This window comes from Hoplias malabaricus, chromosome 12 (genome assembly GCF_029633855.1).
Source record: "Hoplias malabaricus isolate fHopMal1 chromosome 12, fHopMal1.hap1, whole genome shotgun sequence".
NCBI classification, from domain to species: Eukaryota; Metazoa; Chordata; class Actinopteri; order Characiformes; family Erythrinidae; genus Hoplias; species Hoplias malabaricus.
Genome location: NC_089811.1, coordinates 31,530,788 through 31,558,234, shown reverse-complemented (window position 1 = coordinate 31,558,234; position 27,447 = coordinate 31,530,788). Strand labels below are relative to the sequence as shown.

General features: G+C 39.4%; 1 protein-coding gene across 2 annotated transcripts in view; it reads right to left on the bottom strand.

Annotated features, from left to right (window-relative positions):
• The window catches only part of kalrna (kalirin RhoGEF kinase a), a 186,415-nt gene that overhangs the window by 40,597 nt on the left and 118,371 nt on the right, over positions 1-27,447 (bottom strand). The window contains exons 12-33 of one of the 2 annotated variants that reach the window (XM_066686096.1): positions 22,190-22,359; positions 21,924-22,098; positions 20,817-21,012; positions 19,067-19,233; positions 15,794-15,913; positions 13,051-13,269; positions 12,730-12,879; positions 12,403-12,517; positions 12,030-12,145; positions 11,635-11,757; positions 10,408-10,590; positions 9,450-9,568; positions 9,155-9,221; positions 8,689-8,798; positions 8,448-8,517; positions 8,056-8,145; positions 7,327-7,419; positions 6,443-6,554; positions 4,648-4,838; positions 4,013-4,114; positions 3,548-3,690; positions 3,073-3,175 (exon numbers count right to left, since the gene is read on the bottom strand). In XM_066686096.1, coding sequence (XP_066542193.1) covers positions 3,073-3,175; positions 3,548-3,690; positions 4,013-4,114; positions 4,648-4,838; positions 6,443-6,554; positions 7,327-7,419; positions 8,056-8,145; positions 8,448-8,517; positions 8,689-8,798; positions 9,155-9,221; positions 9,450-9,568; positions 10,408-10,590; positions 11,635-11,757; positions 12,030-12,145; positions 12,403-12,517; positions 12,730-12,879; positions 13,051-13,269; positions 15,794-15,913; positions 19,067-19,233; positions 20,817-21,012; positions 21,924-22,098; positions 22,190-22,359 — 2,934 coding nt within the window. Of the gene's footprint in view, positions 1-2,424; positions 2,544-3,072; positions 3,176-3,547; positions 3,691-4,012; positions 4,115-4,647; positions 4,839-6,442; positions 6,555-7,326; positions 7,420-8,055; positions 8,146-8,447; positions 8,518-8,688; positions 8,799-9,154; positions 9,222-9,449; positions 9,569-10,407; positions 10,591-11,634; positions 11,758-12,029; positions 12,146-12,402; positions 12,518-12,729; positions 12,880-13,050; positions 13,270-15,793; positions 15,914-19,066; positions 19,234-20,816; positions 21,013-21,923; positions 22,099-22,189; positions 22,360-27,447 lie in introns of those variants that run through there. The other variant, XM_066686093.1, reaches the window with a different exon arrangement.

Here is a 27,447-nt window from a genome sequence, read left to right as displayed (position 1 = left end):
GGTCAGGGTCACGGTGGGTCTGGAGCCTACTCCCTGGAGGGGGTGCCAGTCCTTCACAGGGCAACACACACACTGACACATTCACTCACACTCTCGCATCTACGGGCACTTTTGAGTTGCCAATCCATCTACCAACGTGTGTTTTTGGGCTCTGGGAGGAAACCCATGCAGACACGGGGAGAACACACCAAACTCCTCACAGACTAATGAGGGTCATATTATTATAAAAATAATCTATTTATTTGGGCATCTTGAGCTCCCACGATCCCACAAACTGAAATAAAATAACTCATTCAGTTTTCTATGATCTGCAAAATTTGAGAATATGGTATAAAACATTTTGCTGCATGTAAAATCACAGCGCTGTACTCGATTTCCAATTGCTACGCTGAACCCTTGTTTAAGTGAGAGCCAAAAGACAAGGTTAAATAAAAAAAAAAAAGCATTTCTCTTCCTTACGCCTCACTGCTTGGCAGCAGCTGAAGTTTGATTTACACAGAGGCTTGTTCTCAACAGGGGCTGAAACGGGCCTGTTTAGACAGAATCAGAATGGTTTTGTGTTTGATTCTTGTGATAATTTGACCAAAGCATTTCACATAATTTTCATTAAATCCTCAGGGAAAAGTATTAACTTGTGGGGAAAAAAATGAGTACAATATTTCCCCTTTAAACTGATTGTTTTGTCCTCCCTTTGTAGTAACAGCATCCTCCACTTTTAGAAAAGTATATGCAACCCAATTTACCACCAATTCACTCTAACCATACCCTTTTCCAAGTTTTTGAGGTCATAAGATAAGGTGTTGCAGCTGACAGTTTTGGCACTAGGTCTATTTTTCAGTCTCACAACGCTGCCAACAGAACGCTGTTAGCTGTATAATTTTGGTGGGTGGACTGTTCTCACTGAGGCGGCATTGCTGTGTCTGGTTCACTGTACTAGCACAACACACAGAACATTTACAGAATATTTCTTAAACGTTTTCGGTCCCAATTATTGTTTTCAACAGAGCAGTAAGGACTTCAGTGGTGAGTAACCTACACAGCCAGTTAAACAAAACAGATAAGAAAGTAAGAGAAAGAGCAAAGGAGGTGTGGACTCTGCTCTTCTGTGTCCATATATCCTCAAGTAACTTCAGCAATAAAACAAAAGGGAGAGTCTGGGGAAAGAGTTGCCTTTTAAAAGCACATCAAAAAGAAATAATATAAGCGTTCTTAATTATCTAAAGTACTTTTAACATAATTCTTTAATAAAAAAAAAATTGTCCACAAAATCACAACTGGTGATCACCACAGGGTCTCATTTTAATCTCTTCTCTTTCTCCACCAGGGGCTATTTTCATAGCAATCATCAGCATTATATTACTTATAAAGGCTGTTTTCCAAAGTTAGGGTATGTTTACCCCCACAGTCGAGACATAGGGAATGAGAGGGAGGGAGAACCAGAGAAAAACAAAAACACACAAAAACCGAGGGCTATATGGAGACAGTGAGTGGAGGCATTGTCTTGGAGCTGGGTGGGCATCAGAGTGGTCTGGAAATTTTCACATTCGTCTCACAAAATAATTATTTACAAGCCCAAAAGTGTGTGAGCACCCACCATGGAACAACTGATGCGGTTGTGTTGTAAAATAACAACAAGCTGACAGAAAATCCATGCAGTCTTACAGTGACATTAACAGCTCTTCGGTTATATCCATTCTTCACTGTCTTGTTTTGGTGTTTGTCTTGTGGAAAAATCATCAAAAAATCTTCCATGTTCCTCTATATCTGTGCTATGTGCATATACAAAGGATGCACTGAATTAACCTCACATTTGCTCACAACAGAATCCCCTTCTTTCATCCACTTTTCTGTGGCAACACTAATTAATATTCACTCACCAGTACTGGCTCATCAAGTGAATCAGCTGCACTCTGAGAAAATGTTAAAACGACTCAGGACATTATAGAGAATAGTGCACAAATGTGTTAGCATCCAGATGTTTAAAGTTCATTCATGTTTTGAGGGGAAAGAACGACCTTTCCACTGGAATCATTATAACCTTCTCCAGAACAGAAAAAAACAGCTACCCACAAGCTTGTCTCACAGACACAACAGAGAAAAAAATACACCCACACACATGGCATGTGTAAGGGAATTATGTACTCACTTTCCCTCTCACTATCCACTTCAATATTACTACTCAGTCATATTAACAGAAACAGTAAAATCTCAAGCTCTGTTCAGATGTGCTGAGATGATAACATCAAACAAAAATATGTGCATGTGTGTGTACATGCACACGCAGACACAGAGACTCAGAGATATATATAGATATAGAGATATAGACACACACACTGCTTATGTGATCAAGTTTAAGTGCATCACAAATATCAAACAGAGGAGTAACACTATCTGTAAAAGGCAGCACTGAAAATTCAATCTTACTTTGATTTTAGGCCTCCCATATTTCCTATGAGGAGACAAAGCAGCACAGAACTGGAACAGGCTTTTCATAATAACACATAATATCACCAGACACTCTAAACACAAAGTGCCATCATGTCTCCAACCCTCAACACAGACATGACACAGCCCCTGCTCAGCGCATAAGAAAAGCCTGGGAAACCCTGTTCCATCTTGCCAATCAAAAGTCACATGACACACTGGGGATGTGTTTAACAGGATAACCATCAACTTGGAGCCAAAACTATATTGCTGCTGATAGAAAGAAAATCCTTGTATCTCTGAAAATATAACTTTACAGAAGCAAAAAAAAAATAATTGTAAAAAATTTCAAGCACAAAATGCAGGATTATGTTTCAACAAAAGTTGTTTTCTTAGTCCTGCACCACAGTTAGTCTCAAACAGCAAAGCAGTAGTGACTACTTCATTCAGTAGAAACAAGAAACAACAGCATGCTTGTCTCTTTCATTATATGACTAAAATATGAGATAGAAGTAACTTAAAAATATATTTTTGTCATACATTTGTTAATCATTAATTGCAGCACACATCGTCATGTATTGGCACAAATATTTTCAATTTTCAGTGAAGTCATGTGAAGACAAACAGAGACAGTGGGATAGTTCTTACCTTGTCACTGTCCACAGTGTTTTGTGAGGTGCGTGAGGCAATGGAGATTGTATCTGGTTGACTACTGCCATCTCCCTGACTATCAGCATCCTCTCCAGTGTCCCTGCACACACACCACACAATAAACACTCAACAAACACTGTTAACCCACAAACTACAAAATATTCAAGCTCCGTGTATGTGTTTGTGTATGTGAGTGCTCTGATTTCCTCCCATGGTTAAAAAAAAATGAAGTTGGTAGGTGGATTGCCCAAAAGTGTGCACAGGTGTAAATGTGTGAGTGTGTCTTGCACCCAGTGTTTCCGGGTAGGCGCCGGATCCACTGCGACCCTGAACTAGATAATCAGAAAACACTGAATAAATGAATGAATGAATGAATTAATTAATGAGTGAAAACCATCTACCATCTCCATAAATGAACAGAACATACTATATATATATTTGTGATTTTATCAAAGTGAAAGTGGAATCTAACCTCTTGCTGTTGTTACGGGGCTTCGCAGGAGTTTTGGGAATGGGGATAGGCTCCTTAAGTGCCCCCTTGAGATGAATGATTCTCTCCTGAATCACTTCCCGAATGTTCTTTATCCACTCCTGTTTCACCTCAAGGCTGGAAGCCTGTGGAATTAATTTTATTAGTATCAATCACTGGGAAATCATTAATATGAAACATAAACTGTATTCTACAGACAGTTTTATTTTGAATATATAGTTGATGTCCAATCAAAATGTATCTCTCAAATAGCAACTTTACAGGAGATGAAAACAACTTCTTAAACTGCAATGGAATTCAAGATAATGAGACTGATTTCAAGTCATTTTGGAGCATTTCTATTGGTCCATTCATCATGATATAAAGAAGGACAGCTGCTGTGTTCCAATGATGTAGTAAAATAAAAATCGACAAAATTAGAGATACATGTTTTTTAGATAAACGAACCTTGAGGACAGTTTTGTTGTCAGATGAGGGTGTCCGTCCTGCCCACAGTGCAAATTTACAGGGGTCCCCCTCTATGTGCTCTGTCACCCCTAACTCAGATGTCTAAAAACAAAATTCAGACACTTCAGGAGACACTAATGACATCTTTATTATCTGACAGATAACAAAAAAATCTCTTATTCATGTGAGCTGCAAATGCTGTTCCTAAGATATTCTCACAGTACAGGCACAGCTGGCTTTGAGCAAGTTTCAAGAAAGATTCAATACATTCATTCACATATAACACAAAGGGAACTGAAGCCACTTCACCTGCGCAAACTCACAGTAAACACACACATACACACACATGCACACACACACATACCTGCCTCTTATCTCTCACTGATATACCTCTTCTGACACATGTATGTCATTAAAAAAGTATGTGGTCACTTATTAAAATCACTTTTGTGTACTTTGTTGTAGGTAAAAGTCTATGTAGATAAAATGTATTTCATTTTTTCATTCACCTTCCGTAACCACATCATTGTGATCAGGGTTGCAGCAGGTCTGGATTGTGCCCAGAATTAAAAGATGCAAGGCAGCAACACAACACAAACCTTTGCAGATATAATAAAACAAATAACCCTGAGTACCAGTAGTTTGTTCTTGTAGACGTATTTGGTGCGTCCTGCTGAATCTTTGATCTCTTTGCTGAAGACCAGGGAAATTTCAAAGAGGAAGAGATGCCGGTCTCTGCCTTTTCGGATAAGAGATTTGGGATCCCACACTTGGAAAGTGTCCTGCAGGATCAGTTCTCCCTGTACATCCAGATTCTCATCAAAACCTACAGCAAAGGATCAGGGTCAAATTTCATGCCAAACAAACATAACAAACTACTGAAATTTTCCACACACACCTTCCGTTCAGTGAATTGATAAAAGGTAGAAGAGTGGATGAGGTTCCCTCTGCTTTGTCACACAAGGAAGAATTCGGGAGAAGCCTGAGCTGCAAGCCCAAATTGCTGTGTGCCCTTGCTTCCTTTTCTCTGTACCTTTTAAGGGTTCGATGAACTTTGCTTATGCCGTGTTTGGGTGCTCATTGAAAGGTTGTGTATATACCAGGTGGTTAAGTATTTTACTCTGGGTGCTTGGCTGAAGAGCCGCCTACTGTACAAAACATGTGCCCAAAAAGTGATTCATCATTAAATAACAACTAAATGCTTTTTGAATAGTAACGAATCTGATCATAATATTTGACTTTTATCTCAAGAAAACATACATTATGAGATGATTCAAATGCATAGTAGCTATTTTCTCCAGGGGAAGAGTTAAAAGGTCACAATATACGTCACATCTCCTAAACTTGTGTATCATCTAGAATCTTGAGTTATCCCTGGTTTAAACATGACTTTGTCTGCCGTTCGGACGCAATTTACAAGTGAGAATATTTCCCAGTTTCCCACATCAATCAAATTCAGCATTAAAATATTCTTGTTACACTAATTTCAGTGAACTCATAATATACATAGCTCACAACATGGCTGTGTACAAAATGGCTCCCTATTCACATTTTAGGGCACTACTGAGTATTTCAGCTATATTTCTCTGTGTGTAAATCATAAAATGTAATTTGAGTGAAATTTTCAGGGCACTACAATCACCAGTCAGTGGCAGTGTCTGGATTCACATGTGTTTCTAGCGCCACCTAGTGCACTAAATAATGCCTAACTATAGACCACTATAGTAATAGGTTTAGGGAGCCATTTCATTCACAGCCAATGAATAAGTTATACAATACTGCTGTATCCTTATATTTAAACAGAACATTTAGCAATCATTTTGCTTGATTAGCTTCATTCAAATTATTCAAAATGAAATGTAAAGGGCAGCTTTGTGAAAATATTAAATCTCAGTATTTTCAATAGCAAATTAATTATAATTATTGCAGCATAAAATACAAATGCCTACATTTCAACAAGGCAGCATAAAAGGTCAGAACTTACTACTGACACTCCATCTGACCTCTTTGGAGAGGTGAGAGGAGGGGGAGGGGCGAGCACCCCTGCTTGAAGCAGAAGATGCAGCCAATCCCAGAGAATCTATATTCATTGGCCCAAAACAAACACAGGGCTAACAGTGGACATCCTGAGCTTTGCATTCTACAATCTGAAAGTTGCAGTGTTGTGTGTTGACGGCTAAAAATAGGCATGAAGTACGTTGTTCTGAATTTGTGTGTTGAACTTTTGATAAGAATATTTTACCTTATAGGCTAAAGGCTAATACTTCATTTGCCAGACTGAGCACACAGATGCTCCTGCACTAGAGTTTAAATTATAACGGATCGGGTTACACATTTTTCCCTTCCAATGTCTGATCCTGTGATTTTGGCCACTATCGTGTCAAATGCTTAGAATTGGACTGGCGCACCAATACTAGTCCAATGGCATACCTTCGAGCATACTCAGGTGCATGGCATCGTTAGCTCTCTTCGGGACGCCCAGCATCACCTCCAGGCCATCCTTAATTTCACCTTTCCCTTCTTCACAACAGCTTAACAGCTCCTGGGGTCACAGGGCAAAAAAGAGGTTCTCAAACCACAATAAAAAAGTGTTTCAACTGGAAATGCTTAAGTTAGAGTCAGAACCGTATTGCTTCTAACAGATTATATTGGCTCAAACAAATGAATGCTATAAACACTAGGCAAGGCAAGGCAAGTTTATTTATAGAGCACCTTTCATACAAAAGTAATTCAAAGTGCTTTACATAGGAAAATAATCTTGAAAGCAAGAATAAAAATCATAAATGTCCAATAAAATAATTAAAAATAATAATAAAACAATATTGCAGTAAAAACTAAATAAAGTATATACTAAATATACACTAAAATAAACACCAGAAATTCAGTTCATATGCATTTCATACACAAAGTAAGCCAAAGAGAACAGAATCTGCAGTGTTTGATATGGCTGATGTGCTGGCCGGGGGGAAATGGAATCAGAGATGGTTGCTCAGGACAAATTTGTATGAAAGTGAAGTGCCTTTAGTGGAGAAGAGAGGGAGAGTCTGCAGGGAGTTCATTAAAGCTACTGTTATTTCCACAGTGTAAACACACACACCCACCACACACACACACAGAGAGAGAGAGAGAGAGAGAGAGAGAGAGAGAGAGAGAGAGAGAGAGAGAGACGTAAAAAGCTTTCATCCTGCAGCTTTTCCCTGAGGGTAATTGGCTAATCAGCACTCTTAGTATTCTCTCTGGTTTTCGCTGATGTTCTGTCCTTCCATCTCTCAATAACATAGACACACACACACATACACACACACACATAGCACCTTGAGGAGGAGCTGGTACTTGGTGATCCTCTGGACTGGTTTGATAAGGTAGGAGGAGATGGAGTTTGCCAGGCCATGCCTCTGCTGTATTTCCTGTATTGGGGCATATTCAGCACTTAGCTTTCACAACCCACACAAGAACCCAAAGCTCATTTACAGCACACACACACACACACACACACACACACACACTCAGGCTTACTGCTGAACAAGTCAACAGCAGGTAAATATTGCAGCATCCTATAATTCAGTTTGAGTGACTAGATGGTGCCACCTATTGGTTAGCTGTGAGTATCTGTGGCAAATGTTTCTTTCAACCCTCAATTAAGAATTGTGAAATGCTGTCAGACGGCCCATAACTAGAGCACAGGCCTGAAGTTACTCCACAGCTTCTGTGTCAACACTGAAATAAATTCAATGCAGAAACTCCTGACTGGATGTACAACTGATTAAAAAAGATAAATCACTTTTGTATGTTTTTTTTTTTTTTGCACCAGAGGAAGATTAAAACATCAGGGTAAGTGCTTCTTGTTTCCTGTGATAGGCATGAAATGTATGAATCTGCTTTGTTTACAGGGCTTGTTCACAGGGCAAATCCTAATCATTTATTATTGTTAATGAGTCAATTAATTTGATTTCACCCGCCTCATTATGGTTTCACCTCGGTTTTGTCCCAAGTAACATACTGGTTGGGAAAACCTGACTAAGAAGAAAGAGAGTTGCTCTTACATCAAAAAAGCTCCCAGCATGCTCCAGGATCAGCTGGCTGGAGTCTGGCTTGTTTTTGCAGTATGTCACATAGATATGGAATTTGTCCGCCTGGAAAAAAGGGAAAAGGAAAAGTAGAATGTATGTAATGTCTGAGTAAAATTCCTTAATGTACAGGAATAATATCATTAACATATTTCTATTAACTCTTTCAGAGACCTTTCTCTCAGATCAACCATGTAGAAGAAAAACGTTTCATGCAGTAGATATGTATTATTTAGAATCAGTCCCCTGTATCTTTAAATCTTCTTCATGAACATATAACCTAGGCCCACTGATAAAAGATTAATTATTAATATTAATATATTTTTTATTAATTTATTAAAACAGATGCTGAAAAGCATGGCACTTACCCATGTAACAAAACAATGGCCCACATCCTCTGGTAACTGCTCATAATTGATCAGCTCTTTCAAGAAGATGCTACATAATAAATTAACAAGACAGAAACAAAGCTTAATCACAGACTTACTTCACTTATTCACTTGCATTTCACACAAAGATGCCAATCTACATCATTACATTCACAAACTGCAAATTACTGTAAGAGGCAATGAAACCCCCACATTTTTATTGTTTAAGACAGGTTCTTACTTATTGTGGAAGTCATAAATTTCCTGAATGTTTCCAAAGATGACATGTTCTTTGTTAGCGATCCCTGGTGGGATCTCCTCCACACCACTGGTCATCTCCCACAGGTATGTCTACACACACACACACACACACACACACACACACACAAAACAGACATAGGAAATTGCTGTCTGCAATAATCACCACTACATTATACCACAGGACATAGAAATCAGCGCACATTATATATAATTTTTTTTTCTAATGGCTTTTGTGTGTACTGAAGCTTCCAGGCTGGAAAATCAAAGCTGGAAATCCATTCAAGAAAAGATGTGCTTTCAGTGTACAGTGCTAAACCATGTTTTTGGCTATCAGTGTATTTCTACAATGAATATAATGTGAAAGTGTGGTTAATTTGAAGTGAGTACTTTTTGGTGCTTATATAATTTAGAAGTGCTGTCTTTTAAAACAACATAGATCTACTTACCTCTAAACATTCATGAAGATCTCTGACATAAGCTTTTTCAGTCTGAAGCAACTCTGCCATGATAAATCTACACATGAATACAAACATACCGGATATTAGCACATTAGCATAGCACCATGTAACCAAGCCTTTGCTTCAACAATTACAGCATACTTCATTCGGGTAAATAGACATTTCTTTTATGTCAGTTATATTGGTCTTTTAAAAATGTTTTAATTTGTGCTTTTGTTTATCCAGTCAGTACTCAGAGGGTTCATCTGATCCATTTCATACAATTCAAGCTGTATTCACTCACTCTTTCTTTCTGGCAGACTTCCTCTTCTCCTCGTTGACCTCATGGTTGGGGTCACGTAGTTTGACCCGTGGGTCCGTCAGGCTGGCTGGAATAATATCCAACTCCAAATCCTTATTATCCTAAGAGACAGAAACAGACAGATACACACATTTCTAGAGCTTCTAAAAACAAACATGAATAACAGGCTACTTTTAACTCTTAGAAATTTGGATGTTATTGACATTGAAAAATACAGTGCTTTCTTTATTACTTTTATATATGCAGAATTAAATGTACCTCAGCTCTATCAGAAAAAATTAGCAACAAAATATTTAAACAATAATGTCATACAGATGTCATATCATATCAAAAATATTAGAACAAAACCTATTCTATATGGATGAGAGGGCCTTGTACATACTTGAAAATATAAGACACATTGTTTTCACCTGATGTGCATTGGTGGATGGGTAATATTATTAGAGAATGGTTACTGAGAATGCCTAGTGCAAACACAGAGATTTCTTTGCTTTAGTACAAGTTTAATACCTCCCACTGTATTGCGCTTGTTTTGATGAATGTCTCTGGCTGGTTTAGAGGACAATGATAGTCACATTGGAGAGTTGCTGCAATTAGGGGGTTAAAAGGATGTTCTTCTGAAGCATCAGATAAGATTGAGTCAATGTGGGGTGATCAATATACTTTAAGGGCTTAATGGTTGACACTATCAGGTCATGCTGACTTTAATTATGACCCCCTATTTTTGCAGCTGGCTTGTTTGGAAGATGCAGTTATCATCTTCAGTGAAAGGTGGAAGTGAAGTAAAAATTTTTGTTAATAGTAATATGTTAAAATTTGGTATTCCCAGTTTGACAACCAAAGAACGACAGGCACATCTAAAAATACACAGCACTGCAATAAACAATCAGAGTGCACTCTAGTGCTAGGGATGCTGTTTCATGGACTTGTGCTCGCTCACCTCGGAGCTGATGCCCAGGGCATTGTCCAGGCTGCATCGGTACTGACCCATGCGCAGGGAGAAATCTCTGTAGCGCTTGTCCACTGTGCTCACCCATTTCTTCAGCTCAGTTACATGCACGTGACCCTTCTCTACGAAACTGTCAGCCAGTTGAATCAGCAGCTTCACCTTCTCCTTTGTTTGCTGGGAGGCAGAACATGGGACAGTTGTGTGTGTGAGATCGTTCTTTTTTGACAATGATTCAGTGATTTTGTGTGAGTGTGTGTGTGTGTGAGAGAGAGAGAGAAAGCGAGAGAGAGACTAGGGTTTCGACAGACAGTTTATGTGAAAGAGTGGCAGCCTTCATTTCAAATTTATTTTAAGCCATGTGTGGCTGAGCTTATGGGAAGGCTGTGTTTTAGAGAGTTAAATGTTTATAAAAGGGAAATTGTTTGTTTTAAATAGCTGCAGACAGCAGTTCTTGTGTCATCAGTGACAAACGGCTTCATGTGCTGGTCAGGACAGTATGTGCTATGAACTAAGCTTTCATAATGACATCAGTATCATATCCATGCTTATGTTCTTGCCAGTTCCACCCACAAACTAGGTCTCCTCTGATTAAAAAATCTATCATACTGGGAGGGCAATAATTAGCATGCTTTCTCTGATCAAACCACACCATCTTATTCAAACTACTGCAAACATAACATAGCACTGCTCAATAAACTTGGACAGATATGGTCATCCAGTAGAAGTCACTCATATATCACTCCAGTAGAAGTAAAGGCCTTACTTTCGATCTCCACTTGAGTAAAAATACTAAAAAATATTTACCTTTAAATGTACTTATGTAGGTAAAGTAAAAGCACCATGATTATTATGGCTCTAATATCCTATTATCATTTTTCTAACAAAACTCTTGCTTAATCAACACATTGTAGGTGAAGACTCTAGTGTCACTCTTGGCTCTCTAGTCTTTTTAAGGAATGTAATTAATTAGTCTGACACTGAGGTCTATTAAAGTTCATAAGCACAAAGCCCTCAAGGCATTGTTTTGGAATCTTTCTGGTTTTGTCCTCGCTTCAAGTATTGTTTAAAACACCTGCAGCTGATTCTTAACTTGGAGTGATTTATGACATCTTAAGATCCATAAGACATGTTATATGAATGAATAATAATTTTTAACATTACAGACTGTACATTAACGTTGCAGTCTCGGTCTCGAGACTATTATTAAATAATCTGTACCTTGGCAGAGATGCAGAAATCCTCAAATTCTTTCAGGAGTTGCTGGGTTTTATCAACTGAGTCTCCTGGAGAGTTGTGTGTGGACAGAAAGTACTCTCCTGCCTCTTGAATCCACTCCAATGACTTGTGTACGGAGAGAGAAAAGGTACATATGTGAAAAGTTAAAATAAAAAAAGGTAAGAGCACATTTTTCAGCAGGCTTCAGGGTGCGTTTGGGGAACACATAAAATGCAAGGTGAGTGTACTGTAAATGCAAATTTATATGATTTGTGGGGTGTGTTTATTGCAGATACATGGGGTGTGTTCTCTGCAGGTGTGAGATATGTTCAGCGCAGATCTGTAGGGTGTAATGGATGCAAGTGTGTGTGTGTGTTCTCTGATTTGATGTGTCTTACCTGTTTTGCACTACGCTCAAACACCACGTATTGCTGACACTGGTCCAGTCTGCGCTTTTTCATGGTCCAAAAGTGCAGAACTCTGTTCTCCCTTTGCAACAGCTCATTCAGAATGGCTAAAAGGAAACAACACACACACCAGGATTAGACAGAGTATTTTATTAACTAAAAATATGCAATTAAATTACCTGATTTAAATATGGTGCATAATTTCCACAGAAGGAAATATGTTAAATATTAAATAAAAATATTAAATAAAATGCTTTGCTAAAAATTGAGAAATTGAGTTCTGTAAATAACTTGCTTTCTATCAGAGTGTTTGCAGCAGGATCTTTGTATGTGATATTCTGCTGTGTGGCTGGTGCAGACTGACCTTTGACCTGCTGTTCAGGATTGCGTGTGTTGCCGGAGGAGGTGGGGGTGCTGACATTGTTGCGGTGAATGTACTTAAGGAAAACCTCCGCATTACGTCTGGCTAACGTGCAAGCCTGAAACACAGCACACACTGACTGAGATCAAAACTGGAAAAGCAACAAAGACAAAGAAGGATTAGATTTGTTAATTACACGTTTATGCTCCAAATGATCTGGGATGTGTCTTTTCTAATTATTTACAAAAGATGAAGTTTAGCTTAAGTATGCCATACTGTGAAGTGCCTAATCCATAATTTCGCCCTGGCTGCAGTGGGCTGGTGTCCTACCTTCAGAAAGGCCTCCTTCTGCTCCAGGTGTTTGCTGATGAGGGGCAGCACGTGGTCCGTCTCAGCTGCTGGACCCAGTTTATCATGACCTCCACACCAGTCCTCATCTCTACGATACTCCTGCTCCAAACTTTCCAACACACTGCACACCTACAACACACACATGCACAAACATACAGTCAGAATTAATTCAGAAATAATACAGACAATTTTACTGATAAATTACTTTCTACACTGACAGAATATGAACAATAAAACCAATAATGGCTTGGTGTGGTTTAGGGCAGTCACATACAACGGTGGTGCAACGTTGTTTCTCACCTGTTCAGAGGTTTTGTAGAAGGCCACCGAAGCATTGACCAGTTTGAGGCGGTCTTCCATCTTCAGCATGAGCTGCTGCCAGTGCATGGCCACCTTTTCAGCACAGGTGCGAATAGCTTCAGGGTCATAGTGCCCTGCCTGCAACATGGCTTCAGCCTTCTGCTGGACCTGCAGGGCACTCTGATGTGTCTTCTGCAGAGAATTCGCATGGAACAGAGACTGTGGAGGAAGAAGAGAAAGGTGGAGAAAGGGACAGAAATTAAAGCAATGTTTTAATGCACACTAAATTAATTAAATATTGAATAAATATTACATAATTTTTATAAATCTAAATGACTTTTTGATGTTTATACAGAAATTTACAAAAAATATAAGCTGGCTTATTGTAAACAGCAGCCACAAAAAGTGAATTGCAAGCAATCTAAAAGCAATAATGTGTTGCTTTCAGCAGTACTACAATTACTCAACATCATCCAGACTTCTGCTGCCTCCCTATTCCTTCTTTTTGTGTGTGTAGACCGTCTGCCTGACAGATTTAGGTTTTCTGAGGTCAGCCGGCTGCCCGTTCCTTGTCTGCTGGCGTGCTCATCTTGAAGCGGGAATAAATCTCGCTTTAATAGTGGCCGTATGCATGTTTACAAGCAAAGCTGAACAGGCAAAATTCAGGCCAGAACAGGAAAAACAACAGCACAGTGAAGCAATAGCCAAAAGCCACAGAGATAAATGACTGAACATTACAGATTGATACGAGGCAGACACACATCCTGCATTGAATTATTGGAAGTTTCTACACTAATAATGATAATAAATATGGATGGATAATTACAAATGCAGTAAATCATTGCAAAACATTCATAGAATGCATCTGGTGCTTTGCAGAATGCAACAAAGGTGCTACACATGTAATCCAGATTTTTAAGAGTGAAGCCTCCCCTTGAAACTTGCACTTGATCAGAGTGATCTCTTGGTTTACTAATGGCAAAAAACCCTGAACTGCCAGCTCCAAAAAAGACACCTTAAAACAGTCAAACAATAAATCTCTCAGTAGTATTGTCATGCTTGTCTCTTTTATAGCAGCATGTGGATTAACAGCTCCTGCTGTATTCGTTTGGCGTTGCTCAGCCTAATCTCTTCCATACAAGGCCCTGCCCTAAAGGGCTTCACTCTAACGTCTTCCTCATAGAAGGCTGATGTGTTTCTGCTTTTCTGTGTAAATACACGCATATTGCTTCTGGCCTGGGAAGTAGGAGGTATAATACTGATTGAATTAACTCAGCTGCAGCTACTTCCTGTGCATTGATTCAATAAAAATGTTGCTCATAGGTTCTTAAAGTGGCTTTGTGCGTTCACTCAGATGGGCTCCAGATCTGTGCTGAAATAAGTGTTTCAGGGGGATTTTGAGCTTGTCAGTGAGTACAGACATTATGTGTGAGGACGAGAGGGTGTGCGTGCATGTATGTGTATGTGTAGTGGCTTGAGGTGTGAAACACAATGACGTGGGGATCATGGGCAATTAAGGAAGGGAAATTCAGTCTGAATATAATGTATATGGCAAAGAACCACCTTATACAGTAAATGACACTGTACTCTTGTACATGCATATTTTCCATTTCCATTCCAGAGACCTAGTTAAGAACACTTTTATCAGTTTTGTAACATTTACTAGAGTAAGATTTGTCCACTCATGTACAGGATGTTTTAAATATAATCCCAAAATGATCACTTTAGTTCAAGAGTGTCAGTGTTCCATAGGACCTCTTAACTATTTAATTAGACATCTGTCTTAAATCCCATACATTGAAAGGATGCTTCCTAACACTGAATACACTGAAGAATCACTGGACTAGGAACACCTACATCCACTGTCCATTCTTTTCATCCTTGACCACTACAAAGCAGGTGACATAGTGGTGATGTGTTTGTGTTGTGCTGGTACGAGTGGATCAGACACAGCAGTGATGATTGAGTTTTTAAAAACTGTGTCCACTCACTGTCCACTCTCTTAGACACACCTACCACGTTGGTTCACCTTGTTGGTGGGAAAAATGTCAGAGACAGTAGCTCATCTGTTGCTGCACAATTTGTGTTGGCCGTCGTCTAGTTCTTCATCAGTGACACATGGCACTGTCGGCTGGATATTTTTGGTTGGTGGATTGTTTAGTCCAGCAGTGACACTGGGGCTTTTAAAAACTGTAGCAGCATTGCTGTGCCTGATCCACTCATACCAGACTAACTCATAACAAACACATCACCACTATGTCAGTGCCACTGCAGCGCTGAGAATGAGCATCACCATCATCATCATCTTCTTTTCCACTTAATCAAGTTCAGGGGTGCAGTGCTGAGAATGAAATCATACCTGCTCTATGGTGGTCCTGTGGAACTCTGTAATTGAAGAACTACAAAGTGCTCCTGTATGGTCAGTGGAGCTGATAAAATGGACACTTAATGTAGTTACAGTGTAGGTGTTCCTGATCCAGTGATTGTTCAGTGTTTATGGTATAATTGTTTATATATTTAATAACCCTAATGTCAGTGCAGTTAGTTTTTTAAGGTGTTTAATGTTGTAGCATAGGCTTTTTTTTGTTAATTGTTGCTTCATAGATGTTTTTCAATGCTTATGCTAGCGTTAAATAATCAATACCCAGATAGCTCTCAAATGTTGCCGGAGGTTGTATGAGTGAGCATGTCTGTAAGCTAAGGATGTGGTAATACATGTGCGTGTGTGTGTGTGTGTGTATACCTCTATGGCCAGCTGGAACTGCTCATGCTCTCTCTGTAGTTGCTCAGCCTCAGACAGGGAGCTGGCATTCACCATGCTGGCATTGAGCATTGATTCACCATTACGGATCCATCCCAGCACCTAAACACAAAACCACACACACACAAGCCAGGACCTAAACATACACTCTGAATACATTCTCCCATGCCCTTACTCAATCGGTTTACAACACGAATAACACATTGTTTGATTTCTTGAGATTTAAGCACTTTCATTCTACACTAATCTTCACTATTTGTTGTTTTTAGAAACTCAAAAATAAATTCAACTTCCACAATAACCGCTGCCCCTCTCTGTGAGATTTCCCTTATATTGTCACCGTCCAAATTAAATAAAGTTACTATTTCGGAGAAGCATGTTTTTATTTTGACAGTAATGGAATAAAACTTTCTACATACGTTCATGGTTATTTCTATATCATTTTAAAGTTTGTTTGGACATCAAATGAAAAAGGCTGTATTTGAACTGAAATAATTGTGATCCTCTGGCAAACAAACTGCCCTTCAGGCCACCTTTTCCATGCCCTTTACCTGACCAGAATTCCTAAGGCTGTGTCCTATCTGTCCCCCTTTTCCACTCGTCCTCTCTGTTCATCTCTCTATTAAGCCATTTTTCTCCATTAGCACTGGGGTAAGTGGAGGCACTTGATGCTTGTGTCTGCAGACAAGCTTTGGCCCTCGATTAGGAACTGAATTAGATTAGAGCTGAAGGGGGAAATGGACAACCGAGCAGCAGTGGCCATTAGCATTCGTCTGAAATACTCTATATTGATCTCCGCTCAGGCACAGTGAAAGTGATAACACTTCATATGGGACAGTATAAACATAATATAGATCTCTATAATCTGTTGTTGTTGTTGTTGTTGTTGTTTTTTGCCTGTAGCCAAATTGTCTCCATAGCATTTACACATGAATTCATTCTATATGTAAAATACAATAAAGTATAATGGAAAATGCATGTAAAACCTGTAACAGTGGTATTGTGGATTATAATCAGATAGCAGCAATCGCTTACACTATGGCAGGCAGACTAATTGAACATATACTGTATATAGATGACATCATATTATATGCTAAAACAGCTCTTTCTCAGTTGAATGAGGCACCTGGTACCTATGTTTTATTAGAACATTATTAAAAACTGGAAAGCTGTCCCCTGTGGCTGGGGAAGTATTGGAGGCTAATATGAGCTCCAGCTGCATTTTTGTAATTTATATTTAGAGGCACACACTGGCCCCACTGTATGCTAGTATGGCCATTAAACCTATGCATTCAAATGCTGGAGGCAAATGAGCAAAGTTCTACAAAGCATGAGAGAGAAAAAGCAGAATTGTGTATGTCAGTGGAAAGTTTATGCAATGCTTATACATGTCAAACCACTGCAGAGAAAGAGCATCAATAATTTACAGGCCTTCTGCAATGCTTCTGCAACCCTGGATGATTTCCTTGCTCTGATGCGGTTTTATATGGTATTGGATAAACAAAGATAGCTAAATGTTGTGGGCCTGAATCACTGAAGTGCATGGTAGAGTCAGAGCTGATCTGGGTGATAACGTATTAGTACCAATGGAGTGGAGGAATGGCATGTATTATTCATGTGTTCACACTTTCAAAAACAAACAATGGTTTCTCTTAGTGAAAAAGCAGTGAGAACAAGGACAGAGGAGAACTAGTTTATACTCCACCTCTTTATAGTTCACTGCAAAGCTCTCACATCATATTTGCTTCAGATCTGAGTTTCTCCAACACTGCTACCCTCTCCATTCAAGTTTAGATGACAAAAGCTGCATGCTTAGTCAGAACAGATACACTTGCAAAGATGCCCTTATTGTGGTAACATTGTAACCCTCCTTTTACATAACTATATATCACATTTTCAGTGGGGGATGGCAGTTAGCAGAGGAGGCACCTGCATCTGAATGCTTTCATGTACATTCTTAAAGCCTTACTTTAGAAGGGCAGCATATGCTGCTACAATATGTGAATATATGTTTAAGAGTTTAAGTGGTGCTTTCAAAGATGTTCAAGACTCTGCTGTTTGAACTTCACAATGGTAAGAATCAGGATTTCTTTCTAAGGATTGGACAATACAATGTCCATTATGTCCATAGACAGTGGGAAAGTTTGACTCAGGCTCAGACTACAATACATGTTTCCAGAATGTATGAATCCATTTCAGATGAGCTTGATTTCAGTCGCATTTCTGGATGTTTTTGACATATGGCTTCCATGGACTGTGTTTATTGACAATGGTCTGTTAAAGTATTCCCAATGGTTGTATCAATCACAGTACTATGTCAATCTTTAATGGACTGCTGTCTGAAGGTTCAAAGGTCACAGGTATTCAGTTGCAGTTTTTGGCCTTGCCTTTTACACGCAGAGATTTCTCCAGATATCCTGAATCGTTTGATGATATTATGCACTGTACTGAAACAGAATATCCTCCCTGAGCTAGATAATGAATGAATGAATGAATGAATGAATGAATGAATGAACGCTAACCCAAATATGTGGAATATGTTATTCCTACAAAGTCATTGTTTGTAACCAGTTCAGTGTTGCTATGGGTCCCAGGAAACCCCAGGATGAGGTGTCAGTACATCACAGGACACCACATATTTGCATAGTAACTCACACATTTGGACACATTTGCACAGCCTGTTCACCTAGCATCACGTGTTTAAGGCTGTGGGAGGAAACTGAACCGGAAACCCAAGCAGACACGAGAGAGCACAAAGTAGCTATTGTAAAGATGCAGATTCTACAATAACAATAATATGTTATGTGTGGGGCGGCACGGTGGCACAGCAGGTAGTGTCGCAGTCACACAGCTCCAGGGATCTGGAGGTTGTGGGTTTGATTCCCGCTCCGGGTGACTGTCTGTGAGGAGTTGGTGTGTTCTCCCCGTGTCCGCGTGGGTTTCCTCTCACAGTCCAAAAACACACGCTGCAGGTGGATTTGTGACTCAAAAGTGTGTGTGTGTGTGTGTTTGTGTATGTGTGTGTGTGCCTGTGTTGCCCTGTGAAGGACTGGCGCCCCCTCCAGGGTGTATTCCCGCCTTGCGCCCAATGATTCCAGGTAGGCTCTGGACCCACCGCGACCCTGAATTGGATAAGCGGTTACAGATAATGAATGAATGAATGAATGAATGAATGTTATGTGTGGATATATTGTGTGTTATCTACACAGCAGTGAAATTGCAAGCGCTTTTTCATTGTCTGTTTATGGGTGTTACCTGTTTAACCTCTGCCTGCAGATGCCGCAGCTGGAGACATTGCTCAAGTCGTTTCTGTGTCTGCTCTGCACTGATGTCTAGTTCATGTTGCTTCTCATGAAGGAATTCCAGCAGCTCCTGAACTTGTGTAGCTAAATCCACTTCCTTCTCCCCAGTTAACTCAATGCCTACATACACACATGCACACACATCCAACAATACATGTCATATCTGATGAATAAAGTAATTATCAGGTATGGATCCGTCCATATTAGAATGAAGGAGCAGAATGTACTGGACAAGTAGATAAGGTCTTGCTTGTAGTGATACACATAACCACAGGGTGGCAGTATACCACTATTTTCTCTATAGAGCGCGTGGTGCATCAATTATACGGCACTTTCGTGTTCAGGTCAGTATAGTAAAACCACATGCAGTGTGATTTATTATTTATATTCATGCACTATGCATAATCTAAAAGCATATCTGATAATACCTTATGAGGCTATACATTTCCCTGTGCATTTCCCAGACCAAAACATAGAAAATCAACCCATGTGAAATGCTCAACTTCAAAACTGAACGAATAACGACATATTGTTGAAGCAAAAGTCAAATTGTGTTCCATAATTAAATTTACAATTATCAACAAAACGACCCAGGATGCACTGTGGACCAGGCTATGACACACCTAGCCTATAGGAGAGAGTGTGAGATTGTCACAGTGTGATTTTGGCAGCGTGTCTTTCCAAAGCTAGGGCACACATACAAAATAAAATCCTTCTGAGTCAAGGTCCATATGTGGGACTGAGGGGGGGTGAACGATGGGTCAGCAATTTAGAGAGGAAAAAAAGCCTGTTTCCATGTTAAAAATATCTCTGAGAGACACAGGCAGAGACTGGGTAAGAGGATTCGCTGAAGGAGAAGGAGATTTGGGGGAGGAGTGGGATGGAGGGGGCAGTGAAGTGTTGGGAAGATGGGGATCAGGAGAGAGATGGAAGAAATAAGGAGTGGAGGGGGTGGGGGTGCAGATTTTCCTTATTTAACCTAATTTTTCACCTTGCCCCAGCAGGAGATCAGCACAGCTGTTGAGATAAGCCTGAGTCCAGTCTCGCTGAAGATCAGCTGCCCCACTGGATTAACCACTCCCTTTCATCTTTTTTTGTTTACCCCTCTTCTCTTTCCCTTTTTCACTTTATCCAATTACTGACACAACTTGCTCATTGCTTTCATCTACATGTAAAATAATAGACTTGGCCTGTAATACATTGGTTGAACTGGTTCATATTTAATAAGCTAATGACTCAACACAAGGAGGGCCATGACCTTAACGACATTTTAGAGGATTTAGAGACATACGAGTGTGACGGTGGATGCACGTAGGACAAAATCAAAGCATTCCTTTTTTGGGAATGTTGCCGGATATAAAATGATGCACTGACATGGAGCAAACTCACACCAGCAGAACCTCACAAATGCATGTATTATTTCAGTCAAAATAAGAGATGTTTACTGGTATGCACAATGCTCAGCTGAACAGGGTAATGATTAGGATGTGAATGTAGATTGTGAACATGAGCAAAGGCAACAAGGTACCAAAGAGCTATGGAATTTATGTGCTTGTTGCCAGTGTGACAACAATGCATCCAGCATTCATTTATCTTTTAAATTATCCATCCAACGCCCATCTTCTTCTCTCCACTTATCAGTCACCTGTTCTCATTCATTCTACCCCCCCCACCCCCACTTCTGCTCTCTGTCTTTCTCTCACCTGAAGCCTGGACCTCCATAATGTACTGGTGCAGGTCTTGGCCCTGCTGGATGACTTCATAGGTCATGTTGTTCATGGCCAGTTTTCTCTCAGCATGTCGTTGTAGCCTCTGCTCCACTAGACTGGGCTCTTCTGCATTAAACTCATTCACTTGACGCATTAAATCCTCATTCCATGCGTCCAGCTCAGCGGTGACCTGCAGGTTACAAGACCATTTCCACTTTATTCTACACTCATTCATATAATTTGAATAGATAAGAATTACTAAGTAGTCAATCCCACATTAGCACTTGGGATCCCAATTCAAGTGCTGAAGACTCAACACAACGTTAGTGTAAAATACAAAAGGATTCAATACAGATAAAGCAACAGGTTGTAGCTTGTTGTATCTGTGTCATGTGTTTTCCAATCACTGAAGAAACTGTATTTGATTTTTCTGAACCAAAGGCTGGTAAGAGAGCCTTTGTTTTTATTCTCCATCTTTGATGTCTTCATACTAGTGCTCCCAGATTTTTGAAACCCAGATCACAGAATCCTTCTGTGATTTCAGTCTTTGAACTGAATATTCACAACATCACAACACACTTTTCAGAACAAAAGTAGTCTGGCTAGGCCTCATACATTATTGTATTTAACACATCAGAAATGTGTCTCCCCCACGAGCCCGAAATTAAAAACACACATGCCATTTAATCCCTACACAATTAATGGCTCTTATTAGAAATGTTTATTTTAACGCAGAAATAATGTTTCTTTAAATATTTTATAATTATAAAAAAACTTTATCAGGAATATTATGCTTTAAGTATTTTGCTTATAATTTATACGATTATTTTTATTTGGCTTGTGTTTTGAAGAATTATGCATGCTGACAATCAAAAGGCACTAAAGCTAATGCTTCTGTAATCTGCATTCCAAGTGAGTTTTAATGGATTAAGTAATTCATTGTGAAGAGCCTTCATTTTTTCTCTTCTGCAGCTATAACAAATGGGAATGCATTTTAAATGCATTAATCTTCCCTTAGGGTTTAACTATTTGTCCGAAAACTATTGATTAGTTCAGTGAAATTAGACCAAATTTGAATATCTGCTGGGCTGTACTCCTCACCTCAATGGTGTACTGTTCAAAGATGCGCAGCTGCAGGAAGATGTCAAGTTTGATCTTCCTTTCATGGAAGAGCTCCTCCATCTGACCCTGGGCTTCATCCAGCTGCTGCAGCACACTCTCAATGTGAGCGATAGAACTGTTATGGGGCATCTTATTACTGCTCATGGCTGAGTCTCTGTGGCAGAGGAGGAAGATATGTTGTTAGGGTGTGTGTGTGTCTGAGTGAGAGAGAGAGAGAGAGAAAGAGAGTGTGTGTTGATTCTGACCTCAGTTGCTGTATGAGGTCCTCTCCTTCTTTAATAACATTGAGTGTGGCCTCCAGTGTGGCGGTCTGCTGCTGCTGGAACTGTTTGATAAGCTCCTGAACAGAATCAACAGAGTCTGAACACACCTCTTCCAACAGCTCCTTTTGAAGGTCCTCCATCCATGTCCACAGCTGCAAACATATAATGAAACATATCCATTATAAATGCTATAACACTTCCCATCATGGAGCTGGTGAAAGCAGTGGAACATACTACAGTGATAAAGCATCACTGAACACTTTGAGATGGGTTGCTGTGACTTTTATTTTGCCCTTGATTTAAAGCCAACATCTATGATTGTGGGGAAATGCTGTTCTCTGGTTTGTCTCTGGCTTTTAATGTCTTTTTTTAAAGCCATTTTACACTTACTTACAGGCTTTATAAAAATATTAGAGCACTTTTGAGCATGCAGAAATTCTGAAATCTAGCAAATGGTAATGAAAATTTAGTTTTTTACTTTGTGAATGTCACCTTTAAGTGGAAATTTAGGATGAGCTGATGTTTACTTATGGAAATAAAATATATTTGTGAGTACTGCCATTGTCTCCATTACAATAGACCAGTAATGACACACCTACATGCAAAACCTCTTTGGGCTATTGTATTTTCCCAAAAAGTCAGCATTTGTGATGAAAAGAACACAGGACTACTAAAAACATGTCATCTCTTCCCCTACCATCATGGAAGCTTAAGTCCTAACAAAGAACTTAGTAGAAATGCATTCATGTGCACAAACACACACACACCTTTTTGCAGACATAATGAACCCAAACCAAATACATGATTTGTTTTAGAACACAGCCAATCTGCAATGTTGTCTCTATAGGTTTCCATTATTAGAAACCAAACCTCAAAATACATTATGCCCATTACTCAAACTGCTCCCCCTCTTCAATATTTCAGGGTGAAAAATTAAGAGTTTAAATATTTCAGGAGAGAGCTTGGAAGACTGAATACACAATCACCCTGGAACACCTGGGGAGGGAACGTGAAATTACCACATTAGACTTTCTACCAGGCTTAAAGAGAATTACACACAGGCTTTTATTGTTGTCGCTATCATCACACTCACAAATACATAAGCAAAGGAAGATTATCCTTCTGTCAGCACATTAGCAGAGAGGGAGAGAGAGCGAGAGAGAGAGAGAGAGAGAGAGAGAGAGAGAGAAGCATGAAGCATATCTCTTTGGTGGGAACAAAATTTTCTACCTGTGATACTGAATTTTTTGATCATTTGAAAATGGTAGCAGCTCAGTATTCTGTAAATTTTTTTAATAATGAATGAAAGACCATATAAAAGTTCAAATGTTTTGGAATTTTTACATGGTAAATCACCACTAGAAGGTGACAGAACCACAAATCATGTTGAGATTTTCTCAGCTGTATGCAAATGATTTATTGCTTTGTTCCAATTTTCAACAGTGTGGTTTACAATGTGCGAGAGCTCTAACTGGTGTTCTTTTCGTCTTTTTCCACTTTATATAAGGCATCTTTACACATTTTAAACAATTTGAAGCCAAATTGAAGCATGGAATAATAGTAGCAGATACTCTTTTGTGTCTCTGGTGAATCTTGAAGCTTGACCTTGCACAAGCTCACATGCCACAACGCGAATGTCTCGAACACACCCACGAGACAAACCTGGAGCGGCCTAAGCGAACTGTCGCCTGCTACGGTGAACTGGGAGGAAGACATTTGGGGATTTATAGGCATAACCACACAAGACATAACATGCAAAGTGTAACATTTGGCTCATTTAATTGTCATTGTATAATGTATAAATAAAGTTTCCTCTGTGTTTAAGCAATCTGTGGTATTGAAAACACACACACACAACCAGAGTGGTGGACAGTCATCCCCAGCACCACTTTCTGCAGCTGGGTTTAATGTGCATGGATGTTGAGGGCAGAGTCCGCTGTTACTTTACTACCATGCCCCCAGTTTTCCTGCCTTTTGTGAGAACTGAACCGGACATCGTTTTAACCAAAGGTAAAAAGTTGTACATAGCGCAGCTTTAAGGAAATTTTTCTTTCTGAAAAATTTTGAGCATGAAAAAGAGAAAGAGATGCTTTTTTGAGTCCAAAACTCATTTTGTAGTACATTTTTGTTTATTACATGGTTACTGCACTGTCTCACTTTTCAACATCAATTTCACCACTTAAATCCACAGGGAGCTGCAGGCATCCTCAGGCACTGGCATAAAAACAACTTGTAAACGATGAGAAAGCCCAGAGCATCCAGACTTAAAGCTCTGTAAGATACTGACAGTTAGCATTATTTCCAAGACATTCATCCCCAACCATACCACAGTAATTTTAGGAGAAAACATGGAGCCTATTTTCAAGGCCTATGGAGATACGCAGCTTCACTCTTTCCCTCAAAACAGCTACAGAAGCATAAGAAACATCTCATGGTTCTGCACAGTGACAGTTCCCAGTTTTGGCCTAGAGAAAGAAAACATGCAGTTGCCAGTGATTAAGTGACTCTGTTTTCCTGGCAGTTGACTGACACATCAAGAAGAGAGTAAATAAGCTGGAAACGCTCTGCACAGCCCTAGGCTCCAGCATGCAGTGCACTGAAACAACAAATTACCTTCTTCTGCTTTCAAAAAGGCCACGCATCTTTCTCAGACATACACACAGAGCAGGAAAAAGAGCTGAAGTTGATTAGCTGAGCCCAAAATATTTATGGCATTTTGATCATTATCAACACAGCAGACTTGTTTTTGGCTTGAAGCTGAGTGTATGTTCACTGTCTTATGATTCCTAACGTACATGTTGAACCAGCAGTGAAGAACATCGCCGTGTGTAGATCTGTAATAATGTCAACCAGTGTCTCTACCTGACAAGCATTCACATCTGTAAAATGGTCACTTTATAAATAGAAGAAAAATGGGCGTTACAAATGGGCCCTTACAGTACATTAATGTTATTAAATGAATCTAGCGTCAGTGTCTTACTTCATTAACAGGTCAAGACCTTCCAGCTTAGACTCAGAGTGCAAATGTGTCCATTTTTAGATTGGCCATTCTTGTCAGCACCTATCTGCTTTGATGTCTCAGTTATAGACTGTCCTGTCTAGTTTAAGACACACAAAGTGAGCCATGACATGACAAAAAAACGTCAACTTGGACCATATGATTTACCCATTCTAAATCATTAAAAGCACATGTTGGCCAGTAAAATATGGTCTGACGGATTAAAGTTAGGCTTGAACCCTTGTGTGGTGAAAGCTGTATAAAATTCAATAAAAAATATTAAAGTTTCGTGACATCAATACCTGAATTATACTGTTGATGCTGTAATGCTTATATTCCAATTCTATTAACAGCCAAAAAATATGTGGCAATATAGTTCATGCAACAATTTTAGTGTAGTTTCAGTGAAATGAAAACCTACCTGTCAACATTTTAAATAATTTATATTATTATTATTATTCATTCATTCATTCATTCATTATCTGTAACCCTTATCCAGTTCAGGGTCGCGGTGGGTCCAGAGCCACCTGGAATCATTGAGCGCAAGGCGGGAACACACTCTGGAGGTGGTGCCAATCCTTCACAGGGCAACACACACACACACACACATTCACTCACACACTCACACCTACGGACACGTTTGAGTCGCCAATCCACCTACCAACGTGTGTTTTTGGACTGTGGGAGGAAACCGGAGCACCCGGAGGAAACCCATGCAGACACAGGGAGAACTCACCGAACTTCTCACAGACAGTCACCCGGAGCAGGAATCGAACCCACAACCTCCAGGCCCCTGGAGCTGTGTGACTGCGACACTACCTGCTGCACCACCATGCCACCCATTATTATTATTATTATTATTATTATTATTATTATTATTATTGCATGTCATCTCCTCGTAGAAAAATTAATTAAATAAAAGATAAAATAGATGCTCACCCTGAAAATCCACAAAAGTCTATTCCATTATTAGTACTTCTTTGGCATCATTCAAAGCAAGCATTGTTCATTTATCTGTTTAAATTGGATTCTTTTGAACAACAAGCATTCTGAGTCTCTGCTCAAAAACCAACCAAAGATGCAAATATATTTAGTGCATAAGTTAATTGCACTAATCTAGTATTGATTGATCCATTATGTGAATGCATTGTATTAAAAAGGAGTTAGATTTACCTGGATTTCAGTGCAGTTCACCTGCCGATATTTACTTCCTATCCACTCCATGCCAATGATTTGTAGTAAAGCAACAAAAGTGCCTGTTCACTCAAGCCCACAACTTATTGGCTGTTTGCCCACTGTGACTGGGAGTTGCGAATTAGATCCCAGCTGTCGTTTATTGCATGGATAATGCGGGACTCACGGTCAGACCCACTTTGTGAAAGCCTCTAGCAGACAGTTCAAGATGTAGGGCAGCACTCCCTTTCTCCCTGACCCATCACTACTAAAATTGAATTGGGATGTAAATAAAACTTTTAAAAATGGAAAAAAAAATAATGAGACCACACTATACGGTATATCAATGTAATCCATGAAGTAATTCAATGCAATTAAATATAACAGAACACTTTGTAAGAAAATAAAAGACAAAGTACATTACAAGACTGGAAAAATGTTTCGTTTGTGGGATATCATTCAAAACATGGCAACAGAATGAAAAAAATGGACACAAATTGAAACAAAAAGAAAAGACTAAGAACAATAGGCCACATATCCATTCCTACAGCTCACAGTGATTCCCTGCAGAAGCGGTGAGCTTTCCTCATGCAAAGGGTTAACACATTCATGATGCTTAGTGGCTGCATGTCTGCCGTTTCCATAGTAACCCTATTCATGGACAATCTGTGCAGTTTTGGAATGAGAAATGCCGTTTGGAGATTTCTGACGTATCTGCTGAAGCCACAGTGCAATCTCAGATATCAGTTATGAGCAATCACCCAAGATATCTTGCTCACTTCTCCATGGGTAAACTGCATTGCATCTTAATGGAAATAAATATCAGAAATACTATAGTTTATCAAATATCCTCAGAGCAATATAGAGGTAATAACAATCTGAGTACACATTAATCATACAGCTGAAGTGTTAAACCTCTGTGTATCTTTGATTTTTTTTTTCTGTGGTTACACACAAACTCATTCGACTCTGTCTGTAGACAGGGGGTGTGATGCCAATATTTAATTGCTCATATTAAATCATGTAATCTTCTTAATGGTATCTGGCATTAAAGCAGGTGTACAGTTAC